At 42.1% G+C, this 20,302-nt stretch overlaps 1 protein-coding gene across 4 annotated transcripts in view; it reads right to left on the bottom strand.

The window, feature by feature from the left end:
• ARHGAP24 (Rho GTPase activating protein 24) overlaps window positions 1-20,302 on the bottom strand; it is a 446,035-nt gene that overhangs the window by 11,686 nt on the left and 414,047 nt on the right. For all 4 annotated transcript variants that reach the window (XM_081959210.1, XM_081959211.1, XM_081959213.1 and 1 more), the window contains 3 exons: window positions 8,584-8,716; window positions 8,362-8,435; window positions 6,225-6,346 (listed from right to left, as the gene is read on the bottom strand). In XM_081959210.1, the coding sequence (XP_081815336.1) occupies window positions 6,225-6,346; window positions 8,362-8,435; window positions 8,584-8,716 (329 nt within the window). The remainder of the gene's footprint in view (window positions 1-6,224; window positions 6,347-8,361; window positions 8,436-8,583; window positions 8,717-20,302) is intronic.

Here is a 20,302-nt window from a genome sequence, read left to right as displayed (position 1 = left end):
CAGCCTGTCTACTCTCCCAGTGAATGTTTTTCTGTAATTGGGTAGGAAGCAGTGACTGTGAAGTTGAATCAAGACAGCCATTATTAGCTCTTTAAATAGATTTTATTAAATTATTTTAAAAGATAGGATAAATGGGTGGATTTCTAAGGGCTGGCCCATTTGTTTTGCTTTACCTGGAGACGAAGCCCAATCCTATATGCTGAAGGCATTGAAGAAAAAGTAACAAGAACTAAATGTTGTTGACATGGCTTCACTTGCCTATGAATTGCTCAGTTGCTTACATTAAATGGTAAAACAGCATGAAACTTGATGCAGGATACGCTGTTACGGACTAGATAAAAAGATGACATATAGAGCTTCAGAACAGCTGGACGTGACTCCTTTCTGCTCTCGTTCTCATCTCTGATTCCATAACTTGCAAAATAAAAATCAACGTCTACAGTTTATACGCACCTCCAGGAGGTTCTCTGAGCCCCTCTGTCATTCTCCCCAACTGCCACAAAGGAAAATGCCCACAATGGGGGAGATGCCAGAGCACACAGCATATAGAGGGGTGGTGGCCCTCAACCATCACCACCAGGCCCCCGGGTGTGTGGCCAGCATGGCCGATGTGGTAAGCATTGCTGGCAAGACAAGCAAAGCCGACACAGCCTGTTCCTCCAGGAACAAAACCAAAACAGGTCCAAATCCAAGACTAAAATGAAGTCCAACCCAATCCAGGTTGGTGCTCACCTGGGCATTCTTTTAAACTTCTGTAGAACTATGTAGCTATGAGGACAATCCATCTGTGACTTCTGCTCTCTCTCTCGCTCTCCCTCCACCCTCTCTCTTTCTCCCCCTCTTTCTCCTCCTCCTCTTCTTCTTCTTCTTCTTCTTCTTCTTCTTCTTCTTCTTCTTCTTCTTCTTCTTCTTCTTCTTCTTCCTCTCTTTTCTTTCTACCTCTCCCTTGTTTTCTTCTTCTCTTTTTCTTTCTCTCCCTCTTTTTCTTTCTTCTCTTTTTCTTTCTCTCTCTCTCTCTCTCCTCCTCCTCCTCTCTCTTCTCTCTTTCTTTCTCTTTTCTTTCTCCCTCTCCTTCTCTTTTTCTTTCTCTCCCTCTCCCTCTCTCTTTCTTTCTCTCTCTCCCTTTCTTTCTTCTTCTTCTCTTTCTTTCTCTCCCTCTCCCTTTTTCTTTTTCTTTCTTTCTCCCTCTCTCTCTTTCTCTGCTATGTTTCCATTTTATTAATGCCACATTCATCCCAACTATGTACCAATATTACTGCCTGATCATTGGACTAAAATTCTCAGAATCGTCACTGGAATTAGCCACAGCGGTTTAGAATTCTGAAGGCATTCTAAGACAATGCAGCAGACCAAAGTCCATATTACACAGAGAAAAAAAAATCTATTCTCCTATCATCCCTGTTTAGCCCATATAATGTGAACCTCTATGGATTGCACGGTATGGGAAAGGTCCATTTTTCCACGTCAGAACAAAACAAGTAACTAAAGAAACCCTTAAGGAACTCTGGGAGGACACGGTTGGGAGCAAAGCCATACGGAGCAGAGAGACGAATGGTCTAATTAGGATTTTTGACGTTCCCTTCCAGATGGCTGGAGGGTCACCTGCCCTAAAGGTGGTCCACCTCAGAAACCTTCAGAAGAAAGAAGATGAAGCTCCCTGGCTCCCATTGGTACAAATTTGATTTTGCCGACTGTAACAGCAGATTATAACAAAGAGACCTGTAAAATTAATCTAACATCAATATAAATAAACACTCCAGAATGAAATTTGGAGCACCCTCCCAATCTCTGAGCAGAGACTATGCTGCTGCCGGTATTATAAATCAAAGCGAATTCCAGGAAGCCAGGAGGGGGGTGTCATTCAAGATGCAGGTAATAAATGGCCAGCCTGCTTTCTCCAGACACTCCTGGAAGCTGAACAGCAGGGCTCCTTTTCTTTAATTTATGGAGCTTTCATGTGGAACATGGCGTCTAGCACTTCACAATCCTTCCCACCTTCTTCCATATTTCTCGAAGTAAATTTAGGGTGGGGATCTTAGAGGGACCGTTTTAAGCATATTTTCAAAATGGCTTTTTTATAGTATAAGCCAGGGGTGTCAAACTCGATTTCATTGAGGGCCGCATCACGGTTGTGTTTGACCTCGGGGAGAAGAAGGGTGTGTGGCTCGCTTGACATCACTTGTGTCAGAGGCGCCTGTGGTGCTCTGCTGGGAAAATGGGCTCCCAATCTCCGTTTTCGGCTGGGATGACCTCCTGCAACCTTCTGCCAGCAAAAAGAGAGCTCAGGAGGGCCACCTGCCAGCAGGTGCTCTCTCACAGCTGGCTCCGAAGTCTGTACGTCCTGTGGAAAGGGACGCTCACTCCCTTTCCCCCTGAACCGGCCCAACACACCAGGAGTTTCTCTCCCTCTCTTGCAAAGGAAGTTCTGTAAGGTGCGTTCGCTTTCTTCCAGCAGCAGACACACACACACACACACACACACACACACACACACACACACACTCAGAGGGTACTGCAGATTCCAAGAAGAATACTGATAATTTCCAGACAGGATTCGGAAGTGCAGGCTATCAGTAGTGGACCCACAGGGAGATGAATAGTTGTTTGTCACACCTATTCATCTCCGCCCCTTGCCTATTATCCCCAGAGCTAGGGTGCGGCTTCGCTAGCAGCAGTGGCTCTTCCGTCCCAAGGACCAGCCCACAGATTTCCACTGCTCTCCTCTCCTCTGCCTTCTGCCCATGCGCAAATCAGGCATTGGACCCAGCTGTTCCCCCTCTTCCTCATCAGCCACCTCCAGACCTGGGAGTTGTTTACTTCCCATCTGAGGGCTGATGGATGGCTCAGGCTCTGCCTCTGTCGCTATCTCTGACAGCTCCATTCTCTCTTCCCCCTCGGAGCTCTCACACTGCCTTGATGCTGACCCTGACTCCCACACCTCCTCCTCCTCCTCCTCTGATTTGGCGGCTGGAGGGATCGGCGGCTGACAGTCACAACAGTCTAGTTCAGAATGATACATCCAGGTAATCATGGCGGAGCAGCGGCTGCTCAGGAAAACCAGGTATCGTAGCTGTTTTGGTAAAATGAGGGTCCAATTCACTACCCAGCCTGTTCTACTAAGTGGCACAGTTGACTAATGTCCCCACTTTCCAAAAAGCCGTCATGACCAGCCTGCTTACCTACACCAAATGCCAGGCTAGATTAACAGGGTTCTTCTAGGCACAACTCCTAGAATGTGATTTCTGCTTCTTCTAGTGGAAATTACCCTTAGGCATCTGTAAAGACAACTGAGCTTCAAAAATTCACCAGCTAGATTTAGCTACCGAGATGGATGCCCCTTTAAAAAAAAAAAAATCAAATGCAGATCAGATAAAAGGAAAATGGAAAGCTTGCAAGATGCTGACTGAACTCTTCCTTCTCACGTGAATTGCACAGTCATCTGCCTTCTCAGATTGGGGGTAACACCTGGACAATCTGAACATCTGCTGGCACAAGATAGATATGCCCATTCCCCCCCCCCATGCTACTTTAATGGGTTAAAAAGAGCCGCGGTGGCTCAGTGGTTAGAATGCAGTACTGCAGAGTATTTCTGCTGACTGCCGGCTGCTTGCAATTTGGCAGTTTGATTCTCACCAGGCTCAAGGTTGACTCAGCTTTCCATCCTTCTGAGGTTGGTCAAATGAGGACCCAGACTGTTGGGGGTAATACAGTGACTCTGTAAACCACTTAGAGAGGACTGTAAAGCACTGGGAGGTGGTATATAAGCCTAAATGCTGTTGCTATTGCTATCTGAATTTTGATCACATTACCATGGAGATGCTGCAATGGCAATAAGTGTGAGAAAAGATCTTAAGTGACTTTTTTCAATGCCGTTATATCTTTGACTGGTCACTAAATGAACTGTTGGAAATCGAGGACTAAGTGCTACTGCTAAAATGCATCTGAGATGAAAACTTAGATCTGGAACTTTGGAAGCAATTGGAGTGCTTTAACTTTCATAATTAGCCTTTAATATTGTGACAGGAATGTTAGAGACTTATCTAATTGAGAGCTGGGGAGTCTTTAAGCATAGAAGGAAAGATTCCGTTTTTAAACTAGAATCCAGAGATCAATTAAAGTTGGAATAGAAGCACAGAGTTTGAAAGGATCATTTAGATCACTAGATCACTAGATTTAGAACTGAGGAGAAATGTCCTGACAGTTAGAACAATTAATCAGTGGAACAGCTTGCCTCTAGAAGTTATGAATGCCCCAACACTGGAAGTCTTTAAGAAGATGTTGGATAGCCATCTGTCTGAAAGGGTATAGGGTTTCCTGCCTAGGCAGGGGGTTGGAGTAGAAGACCTCCAAGGTCCCTTCCAACTCTGCCATTGTATTGTATTGTATTGTATTGTATTGTATTGTATTGTATTGTATTGTATTGTATTGTATTGTATTGTATCCAACCAATTCCTTGGTGCAGGGATTTACACTCCTCTCAAATGTCTCTGCTTGAACTCGTCTAACAAAGCAGAGTCCAACATGTCCCTCCAGCATTGGTTCCACTGTACAATTAATTTTCATGCACATGTTCTTACATACATATTTAAAATTAATTCTAAGACTACCAAATTAGGTAGTGTACCAGAACTCAACTGAGTTCACAATTCATCCAAACAAAAATCCATCCCCGAGTCCCTCATGTATTTATATTTACCGGTATGTTTATTTATTTATCATTCCAGCAGCATAAAGCAAACTCATTAATACTGGTATTGTCAAAGCATTGAAATGTAAAACATTTCCCCCAATATTCTAAATTGCTAAAAATGTGCAGGATATGCAGAGCCAAACCAGATCTAGTTTTTCCAATGGTGTCCCAGCTGGAAACATAGATCCCTTGATCTGGAAATAGTTAGGTAATAGTACAAGAGAGAGAGAGAGAGAGAGAGAGAGAGAGAGCGCACAGCCAGAAAAAATAATTTTATCCCTCCTGTTATCCATAGTATCTGGCTTTCATCGTATGGCACTGAATTCCATAATTGTAAAAAAATGGGGGTAGAGGATAGTATTTTAATTGCTTTTGTTGCTATATATAATTACTGTCTGGATTATTTAAGTAGCACTTGGCAAATGAGAATATCACGGGGGTCAAACTCACCTCGTCATGTTGCCGTCATGTGATGTTTCGTGTCTTTTCCCCCCTTCGCGGAGCGGGGGGGCGTGGCCTCTGTGTGACGCATCCTGTCCATGGGGGTCCAGTTTGACGCCCCTGATCTATGTGAACTACTCTGTGAAATAGTCCAGACAAGAGTCTAACCAGAATTACTAACTCTGTCTTAATTGTAAGGTTATATCAATAGAATCTTGTAAGACTGAAATTATTTTTCCACTCCTCTAGGGAGCTACTCAGTCATTCAGGTTGTCTCAAAGATGCTTTTTCAAAAGGCAACTTGACTTTCTATGTTTTTCCCTGAAGATGTTTCACTTCTCATCAGAACCAATAAGAAGCTTCTTGGATGACGAGCCAAAGATCTTCAAGAAAAAATCCAGTTGGTTTTTGAAACAGTACTGGGTAGGAGGATTTTACAATTTTGCCATGCCACCTAGCAAAAATGTAAACTTCCAGTGTTTGTTTCAGATAATCTCTATGCATTTACCATACTTTTCGGAGTATAAGACGCACCAAGGTTTTGAAGAGGCAAATTAAAAAAAAAGCTTTTTGCACTCTGCAAACCTCCCAAAAACAGCCCGTTTTTTGCAAAAACGGGCCTGTTCTTTTTTTTTTAAGGGCATGAATAGCCCTTAGGAAGCTTGTAGAGTGTTCCTTGGGGGGGGGAGGCAAAAATGGCCCATTTTTCGTGAAAACGGGCCCGGTTTTTGTCAATAAAAGGGCATTAGGAAGCTTATAGAGTGCTCCTGGGGGCTGGGAGGACACAATTGAGCAAAAAACAGGCTTATTTGCTCATTTCTGCCCTCCCCAGCCCCCAGGAACTCTCGGAAAGCCTCCTACAAGCTATGCACGGCCATTTTGGTGAAGGGGGCAAAAATACTGTATTCAGCGTATAAGACGCCCCCAGATTTTCAGCCTCTTTTTTGAGGGAAAAGGGTGCGTCTTTTACTCCGAAAAATACGGTAAGTAAGTATGAGAAAAGAACATTCTACCCATGCTGTATCTTTATCTTTCAAAACAGTTCATGGAATTTGGACAATTTGCATTATCGTTTTCATCCTCATCTACTTACCTTCCATGATTGTCAGAGGATCTTCTACTTTGGGACGGAGGATGTTGGGGCCAAACACGGTTGCAAGATTTTGCACGCTCATTTTGTTGACTCCAGAATAGGACTGAACTTCATCCAGGAATCTATTCAGACATTCAAGGAACCAGGGGTAGGAGGAGAGTGGAAGCCCAGGATTCAGTCACATATGATGACAGGATCTCATTAGATAGATCACGCTAAATAGATTTAGGAATCGTATACATAAATTCTTTTAAAAATAAGCTGCAATAATAATACGTTTCTGCTGCAATCTTGAACTGGACTGCCTGTCCTATTCTCTGGAGCTGTTTTTATATTGGAAGTAGAGAAATGACACAGAGAATAACTTTCAGGGAGAAATGGAGAAAGACAGATAATTCCTGGAGGAGAAACAGAAGATTAAAAAAAAAAAGCCCTTATTCTCCAAGGATTGATTTGATTCTCATTTGCTCTTATTTTTCATATACCCATTGGTGCAATTGATTATATTTTGTCTACTTTAGTCCACAGAAAATTTCCTTGATTGAATTTGGGGAAAAAAAGAAATGGAGTATAAAGTCAAAAGGAAGCAAAGATAAAAACTAGAAGAGCATCAGAAAGTTTTGGCTAGACTCCAGGAAGAGTTCTTCACCCACTTCTACCTACATTCTTGGCCTCCTATTCATGTTTTCTCGATATTTGTTCATATGGTATTGAATCCAGATGTATCCAGACATAAAATGGATTTATTAAAACCATTAAGGACTTGTATTGGTTCGATTAATTCCAGTGAGCTTGCTATGAGAGATCATACAAAGCACTAAATGATTTTGCTTCGATTTTGGCTTAGCAAGTTGTATGAATCAAACCACCGAAATATATATAGCATGATTTACTGTATAGTTCACTATGTTGCATGATCCCAGATCATTATGGCTTATTCAGGAAATCATGATTTAGCACAATACATGAACCCAGATCTACGACTTAGTCTAATTCCCACCGAATGCATATCACTGAAATCAATGGAACGTACATCTCAACTAAGTTTCACTTATAAATCTAAGGACAAAGCATTATTACCATTCTTATAAATCCTTATATGTCTTTATTTAATTAATTATTTTTTTCACATTTCTGAACTGCACATCTCCCTCCAAAATGATCTCCCTCGTTTTTATACACCCCTTCCTTCCAAAAGCAGAGAGCCAATAACATGTAAAAGAACCAATGCAAACGTTATTGTCCCGGCACAAAAATGGTTTTCCAATCTTCCAACCACATGCTCGTCCAATAAGAGTTTTGGGTCATGAGTCCCTTCTACCTAGGGCAAACAATGCTGTTTTCTAGATCATAACTTCCATCATTTTTGGTCAGGTGGTTTTGTTGTAGACCAGGGGTGTCAAACTCGATTTCATTGAGGGCCACATCAGGTTTGTGTTTGAACTCAGGGGGTTGGTGGGGGGCAGGGGGGCGTGACCAGCTCAATGTCACTCATGTTGGGGGTGCCTGTGGTGGTCCAAGCAATCTGCCAGTGAAAACGGGTTTGCGAGCTCCGTTTTCAGCTGTGACGGCCTCCTGCAACCCTCTGCCAATGAAAATGGAACTCAAGAGGGCTGCACATGGCCCTCCTGAGCTCCATTTTCACTGGCAAAAGCATCATGGGTCGGTCTGTTTCCTGGGCAGCCCTGTGGGCCAAATCTAAGCACCCCCCCACCTGGATCCAGCGCCTGGGTCTTGAGTGTGACACCCCTGGCTAGAGGATGAAGGTAACCACAATCAAGCCTATCTGAAGACCATTAGACTAAATGTCATAGCCTTGCAGTTCAGGTTATCATAATCTGGGAAATTACTACATCTTGCTAAACATAAAACAGAAGTGGATGGAATCGCTAGATTTCTGCAGCGTAGCTTCCCCTGATGTGATGGGATTGGAAGTTTCAACATCTCCAGCCAATTCGCAGATATTGTGGACTCCATATAGTCTCTCATACGTGTAATAAGGATTCAGACCAAAAAAATAATAATCGACCCATCTGCAATTAGCCTAATAAAAGAAATGAAAACAATTGGGCTGTCTAATGATCTATTGGGCACAGCCATGGTATGATTTGGGGGGGGGGGGATGAGGATGATTTACCTGCAAATGTACTTGAGTAGATTAAAGTTGACGAGCGGCAAATTCTTCACTTGCTTTGCTAATTCGTTCAGCCCCTGTGTGAATATGTAAATTAAAAAAAAAAGTGAAAATGGAGAAACATACAGCATCCGTGCAAATAATTAGGAATTAAATTCAGGTAGAAATCCCCAGATAAGGGGATTTGGATGCTAACATAAATCCAAACCAAGAGACCAAACTCACAGTTTCCTTTTCTTTGCTGAGCATTTTGGCACAGGAGAGAAACTCTTCATATTTGGAATACGGGATAACCGGCTCTGGCAACTCCCTGAGGTAGAGTTTCAACAGTGAGGCCACTGTGTGCACGTCTGTATTTCTGCAGGAATGGAACAGAAAATATCCAGTCGTAAAGGTAAGATTGGATCTCTGAACATCTCCTATCCATTTTGGGATGCTTCTAAAGCAGGGGTGTCAAACTTGATTGCATTGAGGGCCGCATCAGGGTTGTGTTTGACCTCGGGGGGGGGGCAGGGGGAGTGTAGGCAGGGTGGACATGGCCAGCTTGACGTCACTTGTGTAAGGGGCACCTGTGGTGGTCCGAGTGCCCTGACAGCAAAAACAGGCTCCTGAGCACCGTTTTCGGCTGCGATAGCCTCCTGCAGTCCTCTGCCAGTCAAAATAGAACTCGTGAGGGCAGCATGCTCCATTTTTGCTGGCAGAGGCACTGTGGCTGGTCCTTTGCTGTTTCCAGGGTGGCCCTGAGGGCCAGATCTAAGCACCCCATGGGCTGGATTCGGCCTGCAGCCTTGAGTTTGACACCCCTGTTCTAAAGCAAGTCATATTACCTATTCAGAAAACCTGTGTACACTTAGTCCTCAACTTGCAACAATTCGTTTAGTAACTGCTTGAAGTTACAATGATGCTAATTAAAGTGAATTATGACTATTTGCACACTTACGCATCCCTGTGGTCCAATGATCAAACTTCCAGCACTTAGCAATCGGCATTTATTCCTTGACTTATGACCATAACGGAGCCTGCCTCTTGCGGTTTTAAGTTGTGTTGGTTGTAACATGCGTCATGCACAACTTGATTTTACAGCCTTTTTTTGGTTGTAAAACACCATGGTCACAGAGCGAATCCATTGTTTGTTCTGGGCCATTTGTGCTGAAATGTTTTGGCAAAAACCTCATGGCCTGTGGTCACCTGAGCAGGACATTGCAAATAGTCATAAATTCAGTATAACATAGCCTTTATTGTCATTGTAACATTATGTATACAACAAAATTGGTTTTAGCCTCACTGGTGCAATCCATGACAAAAAACACAAACAACATAAATAGTATAAAGAATAATCCCTATGCAAGTCATTAGGGAAAAAAGGAAAAAGAAAGAAAAAGAAAAACTAGTCATACATTTCTGTGTGTGGATGGATTGGTTGTGGTTGTGTTAAGAGTCTGACACTGCAGACGGTCATAAATTCAAGCCAGCTTCCAAGTGCCCAGAATGGAGTCATATGATCAGGTGGGGGGGGGGGGGGCTGGGGGATGGCAGTGACCATCAGAACTTCTAATTCAGGTTGTAAGTACCTTTTTTGGGAGGGATCCTTAGTGACTTCAAATGGTTGGTGAGTGACTGCTCTCAAGTCAAGAACTAAAGTCCCTATCAAGTTGAATTAAGAGACACAAGTGATTTCATGAAACTTTTCACGTCTATACAGAGTTACAAAGCCAGTTCTGAGGTACATTGATAGTAAAATACATAAAGATTTTTGATTTGAAATGTACAATTCCATATGAATGAAGTATAAATGATGATTTTGGTAGAAACGCACGGAATCCATTTGTAACCAATCGACACGCTTTCTACAAGATGTAATGAAGGATGATTCTTTTTTTGTGTTTTTGTTTAATTAAAACCATTCAAAAATTCTCAAAAAAACCCCAACAACCACCCAGTTCTGAGGTGGCTTACTATTGTCTTTTTCTAGTTGACTTGTTTTCCTTCCAGCGTAGTCTATACTCTGTATTTTCAAAAAGATTCTTAAATAAGTACTACATTTTTCTACTTTATTTTTTTGAGATTTGAAGATCAGCCAATTTTCTATCCTGAAAATTACAATGGTGTCGCAAAATCAGGTGACCCCAGGAAAAATCAATCAATCAATCAAACAATCAGCTAATCAATCAATTCACCTTTTTCTCCAGTAAGGCAGATAGCTAAAGCCTTGGAAATTATGTTGGCTCCCTCCAGGCCCACTAGATGGTGCTCTTGTAAAATAAGATGGTAGAAATTATTGTAAACTCAAAGTCTATTTATTCATGGCAGGGAATTACTGTTATGCTGAATTTAATGGCCATCCTGAAGGCAGGATTTAAGTACATTGAATCATAGGGCTTCTTTAATTTTTAAAAGGAGAACTTCCTGGAATGAAAGCAGAGACAGAATGATATTTCAGTAGCGAGGATTCCTCTACGCTTGGATATTATATGAGTTTGATAGCTATTTACACATCCCTGAAAAAGAGGAATTGCATCCCCAGACGGAGATAAAACATAAAAGAAAAACCATTTTCCTCCAAGTTAAAAACACTCTACACGGAGTAGTACACCTATTCTAACTTACTGGATTTTGGTAGACACTGTAGGTCAGGGATGTCAAACTCGTTTTCATTGAGGGCCACATCAGGGTTGTGTTTGATCTCAGGAGGCTGGGGTGCAGGGGCCAAGGTAGGCATGGCCAGCTCGACGTCAATGTCACTCATGTTGGGGGCGCCTGTGGTGGCCCGAGCACACTACCAGCGAAAATGGGCTCCCGAGCTCCGTTTTCGGCTGCCATGGCCTCCTGCAACCCTCTGTCAGCCCTCCCGAACTCCATATTCACTGGCAGAGGGTTGCAGGAGGCCATGGCAGCCGAAAACGGAGCTCGGGAGCCCATTTTCGCTGGCAGTGTGCTCGGGCCACCACAGGCGCCCCCAACATGAGTGACATTGACGTCGAGCTGGCCATGCCTACCTTGGCCCCTGCACCCCAGCCTCCTGAGATCAAACACAACCCTGATGTGGCCCTCAATGAAAACGAGTTTGACACCCCTGACCTACAGTGTCTACCAAAATCCAGTAAGTTAGAATTGGTGTACTACTCCGTGTAGAGTGTTTTTAACTTGGAGGAAAATGGTTTTTCTTTTATGTTTTATCTCCCTCTGGGGATGCAATTCCTCTTCCATTTTCACTGGCAGAAGCACCATGGGCCACTCCTTTAGTTTTTCCAGGGTGGCTCCACGGGTCTGATCTAAATATCCTACGGGCCAGATCCGGCCCCCGGGCCTTGATTTTGACACCCCTGCTATAGGTTCTCAGTCGTGGTTTATAGCATGGTATGGCATGCATGAACTAAGCCACTGTGGCATATTTGAAAATTGATGAAATACAGCATGGCTTATGGTTGAGCTCGCAATAAGGATAGCATGACCTTGACAAAATATACTATACAATTTCCATTAATACCAAGACTCTTGCTGACATACACAGCACCCTTCTGCAGAATTCCACTTAGACGTCAGGCTTTAAAAAATTATTACATTCATACGAAGGCCTGCTAGGTTGCAGATGTGACTTCTGTCACAATTCTCTGAGCATGTGTGTGCGAAATTCCAATCGTCTGCTATTGATATTTGTACCCCTGGTTTTTTTAAAAAAATTACAACTATTGTTCCCCCGCCCCCACGGAGCACGCTTGTACACAGTTTATACACCGGGTTATAATCAGGGGTGGGCTTCAAAATTTTTAGCAACGGGTTCTCTGCCTAGTTGCTGGAAGGGTGTGGCCATAGTGGGCGTGGCCTAGTTGGCCTCTACTAGTTGGCCTTTACTACTAGTTCTGTGGGTGTGGCTTGGTGAGTGAGACAGGGGAAAGTTACTATAAAATCTCCATTCCACGGGTGAAATTCAGCTGGTTCTGGAGAACTGGTAGCGGAAATTTTGAATAGTTCTGAGAACCGACAAATACCACTTCTGGCTGATCCCAGAGTGGGGAGGGAAGGGAGATTTTGCAGTATCCTTTCCCTGCCATGCCCCCAAAGCATGCCCACAGAATTGGTAGTAAACATGTTTGAATTTCACCACTGCTCCATTCCCTCCCCACTCCAGGGGAAGGTTACTGCCAAATCCCCATTTGCCACCGATCAGCTGGGACTCAGGAGGCAGAAAATAGATGGAGGCGAGTCCAGTCAGAGGTGATATTTACCGGTTCTCCGAACTACTCAAAATTCCCTCTACCAGAACTAGTCAGAACCTGCTGAATATCACCTCTGCTACACCGGACACCTTTGCTAAGACTACTATTAAATGCATTAAGTAGTGTCTACTGATTTTAGCTAAAGCACCTTTTTCGTAACAGTCTTCCGATGCATCCTGCTTCTCTTTCTCATCTAATGTACCAACATGAAATTCAACCCATAACTGAAGCCCTGTGAAATGCATTAATTGGAAAACTATCACCGGGCAGCTTTTAAGCCAAGCTGAATTTTCATACAGAAACTCATTTTGCCAAAGTAATATTATTACACGGCTGCTTCAAAATTACCAGGGAGTATATTGAACAATGACTGCTATTTACTAAATTAGATTGATTTCCTCTCCATTTTCTCTGTAATTCAATGTTTTGCTCCTTTTTAACAGAAGCTACCCATTATGCGCTGGCTAGCTGATCACATAAATATCCCCCCACCATTTTGAAATTTCAATTCAGCTGGGCGATTGCCTAAGAGAATTGTGTATGGGATCTGGAGTTTTGTGGCTGGTATTTAGCAGAATAACAGAAGAAGAGAGTTGGAAGGGACCTTGGAGGTCTTCTAGTCCAACCCTTGCACAAGCAGGAGATTCTATACCATTCCAGACAAGTGGTTGTCCAGTCTCTTCTTAAAAACGTCCAGTGTTGGAGCATTCACAATTTCTTTGAGGCAAGTTGTTCCATTGATTAATTGTTCTCACTGTCAGGAAATTTCTCCTTAGCTTTAGGTTGCTTCTCTCCTTGATTAATTTCCACCCATTGCTCCTTGTCCTGCCTTCTGGTGCTTTGAAAAATAGGTCGACCCCCCCCTTTTTTCTGGCAGCCTCTGAGATATTGGAATACTGCTATCGTGTCACCCCTAGTTCTTTTTTTCACTAGACTAGACAAACCCAATTCCTGCAACTGTTCTTCAGATGTTTTAGCCTCTATCCTTCTAATCGTCTTCGTTGCTCTTTTCTGCACTCTTTCCAGAATCTCTACATCTTTTTTTTTATAATACGGTGATCAAAACCGGATGCAGTATTCTAAGTGAGGTCTTACTAAGGCTTTATAAAGTGATACTAATACTCTATTTTTTAGAGTATAAGATGTACCAAGGTTTTGAAGAGGCAAATTAGAAAAAAAAGTTTTTGCACTCTGCAGACCTCCCATAAATGGCCCGTTTTTTAACGAAAATGGGCCCATTTTTTTTTAAAAAAAGGCATGAAAAGCTATTGGATAGCTATTTGGATAGCTATTTATCTGAAACAGTATAGGGTTTCCTGCCTAGGCAGGGGGTTGGACTAGAAGACCTCCAAGGTCCCTTCCAACTCTACTATTGTATTGTATTGAATAGCCTTTAGGAGGCTTGTAGAGTGCTCCTAGGGGGTGGCCCCCCCAAAAATGAGCAAAAAAAGCCCCGTTTTTTGCAAAAATGGGACTGTTTTTTTGTCAAAAAAAGAGAGAGCATGGATAACCTTTAGGGGGCTTATAGAGTGCTCCTGGGGGGCTGGGGGTGCAAAATTGAGCAAAAAACGGCCCATTTTCCAGTCATTTCTGCCCTCCCAAGCCCTCACGAGCACCCCAAAAGCCTCCTAAAGGCTATGCACATCCATTTTGGTGAAGGGGATGGGGTTTCGGGAGGCAAAAAATGCTATATTCAGGGTACAAGATGCACCCAGATTTTCAGCCTCTTTTTTGAGGGAAAAAGGTGCTTCTTATACTCTGAAAAATACGGTACTTCATGTGATCTTCATTCCGTTAATGCAACCTAAGATTGTGTTGGCTTTTTTGGCTGCTGGCTCGTATTCAAGGGATTGTGAGTGAATTAAGTGATTTAATGCTTCTGTATAGAATTCCTATGAAAAGGCTTTAGAATGTTGCTATGGTTAGACTTATTACAGTCATGTCAAACTTTATTCCTAGTTGGAATGATTAATACAAAACCTACATCTATTTGGAATATTCTAAATTCTTGCCCTTTCTGCATCCATTTTTTACAGCTTCCTCATACTCTTCCCTTTAAAGAAACATGTTAGAAGACCTTATAAGGAACAGATAAGTTCATTGTTCATTTAATGCTTACACCACTGGACAATAAATCTCCGATAGGAAGATGAAATAAAGGTTTTGGGATGTGCAAACATTCACATGACTTTTCCTGTGCAATTAAGCAACCTGGATTGGGAGCTCTTTTTATCGCAGCCCCTGTTGTCACTGATTTCCTTCCCTGCAATTTGTTGTATCAACAAGATTTTTTTGGCTTTGAGGCATTGAAGAAATGGCTGTCAGGACAATTACAAACTCGGGGGGGGGGGGGAGTTCAGCCTGTAAAACCCAGCAGATGACCTTACATGTACACGGAAACTTTACATGCGGAAGCAAACATGGAGACTGAGGTGTGTCCATGATGATGCCACTGCTAGGAACGTAGTAAGACAACCAATTTCAGGCAGAAGGTGAAGACATCCAAGGAGGGAAAAGGTTGTCAGTTTGCTTGTTGCTTTCAAAAATGTGTAAATCTGCCCAAATGACAATAACGGTACTTGCTTTTCAAAATTAAATGAAATCATCATCTTAATTTGGCGTCCCCATAATCCCTTGCAGGGTGGAGTCTGGACAACTGAATAGAGCTAAATGGAGTGTTTTTAATGGCCGGATGCCCTCCGTATCACCAATACAGAGTTTTGTTCAGCAGGTATCTCAGAGGTTGCCACAAAGAAGAGGGAGTCAAACTATTCTCCAAGGCACCTGAGGGTAGAACAAGAAGCAATGGGTGGAAACTAATCAAGGAGAGAAGCAACTTAGAACTGAGGAGAAATGTCCTGACAGTGAGAACAATTAATCAGTGGAGCAGCTTGCCTCCAGAAGTTGTGAATGCCCCAACACTGGAAGTCTTTAAGAAGATGTTGGATCGCCATCTGTCTGAAATGGTATAGGGTTTCCTGCCTAGGCAGGGGGTTGGACTAGAAGACCTCCAAGGTCCCTTCCAACTCTACTATTGTATTGTATTGTATTGTATTGTATTGTATTGTATTGTATTGTATTGTATTGTATTGTATATTCTACGTTTGTTAGGAGAGATATCCAGCCTAGAACTAGGATGACTTTCCTGACAGTTGGAACAATTAATCAGTGGAACAACTTGCCTTCAGAGGTTATGGTTACTCCAACAATGGAGTCCCACGGGTGCTTTTTCAAGAGGCAACTGGACTTTCTGGTTTTTCTTTGAAGACATTTCGCTTCTCATCCAAGAAGCTTCTTCAGCGATGACAGACGCATATTCAGCTTACACTTAGGAGCTGCTAGATTGTAGTATTTTTGATACAGAAGAATTTAGGAGACAAGAGAAACACCCAGGACCTGGGATAGAATCACTCTTTCATAATTTTGAAATGTGTTGCCTTTCTTTTTTTAATTCACCTTCCAGTGAGTGAAATTACAACACAAGAGCTAACTGGGAACCAGCTGTGAATGGACACCTGTGGTCCAGCAGTTGGAAATAGCACAATATGACGAGGGACATGATGGCTCAGTGGCTAAGATGCTGAGCTTGTCAATTAGAAAGGACGTCAGTTCGATGGTTTGAATCCCTGGCGCTGTGTAACAGAGTGAGCTCCCGTTACATGTCCCAGCTTCTGCCAATCTAGAAGTTTGAAAGCACGTAAAAAATGCAAGTAGAAAAGTAGGGACCTCCTTTGGTGGGAAGGTAACAGCGTTCTGTGCACCTTTGGCGTTGAGTCATGCCGGCCATATGACAACAGAGATGTCTTTGGACAGCGCTGGCTCTTTGGCTTTGAAACGGAGATGAGCACCGCCCCCTAGAGTCGAGAATGACTAGCACATATGTGCGAGGGGAACCTTTACCATTTTTTACTACATTTGACTTACTTATTCCATCAGTGTTTAACCTTGAATCTTAAAGAAATGATGTATTTGGACCATTCATACCTGCATATGCCAGGTGTTCAATCTGAATGAGCACCTGCAAAAGCTGATAACCAACCAGGGTAAAGTTTACAGAACATTTAATTAGATTGATGTAGGTGGATGGAAAGCCACAAAGGAGAGCCATGGCAACACGGTTGTGTTTTGTGTGACAGCCTGCTGGTGCGTGTTTCAGGGAATTGCACACTGTATTAATGATCTGAACGAGCGACTTCCAATTTCTAAAAGCACAAGGAGCTTTGAAGTAAAGGAGATGCAGAGCGTTCCGTCAAGGTGGCCTTGATTTCATATCTTTCTTCAGAAGATGACCTTCAGCTGGGCATTATGCTTTAGATTAACTCTAACATTTTTTAGTTGTTGAGGGCATGCAAAAACATCACAGCGATGACTCAGAAAAAGTCAGAGAAAAAGCTAGGATACAAAGTGGCAGACCATGATAAATACTTCTGGTTTTCTGATCACTTTCCACAGGTAAACCTGTGGATCTCTTTGCCTGGATCACCCTTTGTAATAAATCTGGCAAGCCTATTCTCACCTCACATTGAGACTTCCTTCAAGAGCACAAGGCTGCCACGTTCTGGCTCTTATTGGGTTAATTTCTACAATGTCATTTCAGCCTTAAATTTATGCAGGTAAGATCATGGGGACTTAAGACATAAATTTCAAAGTTTGTGACCAAATCTAATAATATTTAAGCACCCAAGCATATGTGCTACTACCAACACAATGTAGTATTTCAATTAATGACAGACACTTAAAGTGTATTGTGTTCATTTGATACTCAGTATTATTATTATACTCTTTCAGTCAAACATCTGCAGTCTCAGTTGGCTCACTATTAAATTCTTCTGAGACCTACTTTTTCTGGAACTTTGGAAAGTTATTCCCACGTAAATATTAATAACATTATTGGTGACAGCTCAAGCATTTTCCTAGTCCAATTTTTTCCCCAATTCATGTAGCAATAACAATCAGAGAAGGGTTGAAAAAAATTTCCTTCCCTTAAGAAAACTTTTAAAAATAATATTACTTTCACAAAACATAAACCTTCCAATTAATTTCCTGTTTATTTACCAACAAAAAGATGGTATTTCTAAAACATAAGCTTATCAAATCAAATTATGATTTCACTGGCTTCTTAAATAATATTATAATGGAATATATGTTTGAGCAGCGGCTATTCAGCAATTGACAGAAACTATTGTGTTTTTCTTCAGGAAAGATGGAAAAGAGACTGTAAATTGGCATAATTGATATAGTTGGAATCTGTCTTAAAATATCTACTCAGCCATAAAGTAAACTATACATATGGTTTCTCTCTCCCAAATTGACTTACTCAGTTATGACATGATGATAAAACAGGACAGAGAATGCCTTCCCTGGATTTCTTCAGGGATAAGGTGAAAATCAAATAACTTGCAACCACCCATGGCTGTAGGTACTTATACCCTACTTATCCACAGAAATGGTTTGCAAAGGTTCATAACTTCCCTACTTCCAATATCTGTTGCAGTGTAATGTATTAGTTAGCACTCTAACCAGTTCTTGCCCTGAATTCAAAATTAAATCTCTCTCTGAGAGCCAGTCCTCAAATATGGGTAGGTCACATATACTACAAGTCATTTTAAAGATCTCTAAAATTATCCAGGAAATGTGTATTTTTTAAAAATACAGATTTGATTATTTTTACGCTGTTTTTATGCTCTTTAGAAGGCGAGATCCTGAAGAGGAAACTCAAATACTTTGGCCTCCTAATGAGAAGGAAGGGCTCACTGGAGAAGAGCCTCATGCTGGGAACGATTGGGGGCATAAGAAAAATGGAACTGAAGAGAAGGAGGTGACTGGAAGGAGTCACCGAAGCAGTCAGAGTGAGCTTCAACTGACTCCAGAGGATGGTGAGGACAGGAAGGCCTGGAGGAACGTTGTCTATGGGGTCGCGATGGGTCAGACACGACTTCGCAACTAACAACAACAACATGCTGTTTTCAAATGTTGACTCTTATACACAGTCCAGAATTGGTGGATTTGGGGATTATAAAGCTACGAATAAACAAAAACTAAATAAAAGCTTTGATTCTGTCGTGTTACCTTATCTATTTTGTAGATTAGGAAGGAAGGGTATTAATAAATAAATAATAGTCTAGGCAGCTGGTAGGTAGGTAGATCCCCTATTAATCACTCTTCCTTTCCTTAGTACTACTTCATTCTTGCTTTCCATATCAATGACCATCACTATTGCTTTCCTTTCAGCTTATCCCAGAATGTCTTTCTCCTTTATGTGCAACTCAGTAGATTCAAAGTCCACCAGGTTATGGTCTGGCTACTTCAGAAAAAAAAAGGTTGAGTTGTAGAGTTTTTGCAACCTATTGCACCAAGCAAAATTTAAAAAGAAAAGAATTATGTCCTGTGCACTTCCATATTTCTACTCACATGACGCTTGGAACGTTTTACTAATTAATGTTTGCAAAGTGCTTTGAGGTTGTGTGATAAATTGTACTGCTAACCGGGAGCCAGCTATTTAATTATTAATTCTTCCAAGGGAGAATTTGCAAACCATTAACTAATCTGAGACTGGGAGCAACTTAAGTATACAGCTTATCCAGTGATGTTGGCTTCCCTGTTTTGCTTCCAATTTAATATGCACAATTCATTTCCTGGAGTCTTTGGCTGAAACTGGATAGAGAAACACAAAAATGCAGAGACAGCAGAACCTTGGACAGCAGCTACTTTCTGCCTGGCTTGGTCTCTGTTACAAATCATTCATTAGGTCAGCCAATGTTCACTAAGGGCATAGAATAAGTGGATACTAAGCAGCTCTCCAAAATTTCCATCTATCTGTTGACATTCTCTCTTCATGCTACACTTCACAGCTTCTCACCTAAGAACCTGCAGTTTCGGAATGGCTCCTCTAGACACGGCTGCCACCAGATTCATGCTATGGTTTGTATTGTTTTGGGGGTAGTCCAAGGAGACAATAAAAGAAGAGACACAGAGACAGAGAGAAAGAGAGTGAGAGAAAGAGACACAAATAGAGAAAGAGAGAGAGAGAAAGAAAGAGACAGACAGAGAAAGAGAGACAGAGACAGAGACAGAAAGAGACAGAGAGAGAGAGAGAGAAAGAGAGAGAAAGAGAGAGACTGAAAGAGACACAAAGAGAGAGAAAGAGAGACAGAGAGAGAAAGAGAAAAAGAGACAGACAGGGAAAGAGACACAGAGAGAAAGAGAGACAGAAAGAGACACAGAGAGTGTTAGTGAGAGAGACAGAGAGAGATTGAGACAAAGAGACACAAAGAGAGAGAAAGAGAGAAACAGACAGACACAGAGAGAGAGAGTCAGAGACAGTAAGAGATACAGAGAGAGAGAGAAAGAGAAAGAGAGACAAAGAGAGAAAGAGAGACAGAGAGAGGGATACGGAGAGAGAGAGAGAGAGAGGAGGGAGGGAGAGATAGATAAGGACGCCTCAATTTTTTTCAGCCTGATTTTCAGACAGCAAAGTGTATGTAAGTGAATCAGGGTCATTTTAAGTGGAAGGTAAACAACATCACTAGTAATGTAGGGCTGTGAGAGTTGGATCATAAAGAAGGTTGAGCATTGAAGAATTGATGCTTTCAAATTATGGTGCTGGAGAAGATCCTTGAGCGTCTGTTGAACTGCAAGAAGATCAAATCAATCAACCCTAAAGGAAACCAACCCTGACTGTTCTTTGGAAGGACAGATGCTGAACCTGAAGCTCAAATACTTTAGCC

The sequence above is a fragment of the Natrix helvetica genome (genome assembly GCF_964273705.1).
Source record: "Natrix helvetica genome assembly, chromosome: 7".
Classification (NCBI taxonomy): domain Eukaryota; kingdom Metazoa; phylum Chordata; class Lepidosauria; order Squamata; family Natricidae; genus Natrix; species Natrix helvetica.
This window is presented reverse-complemented; position numbering and strand designations above follow the sequence as displayed.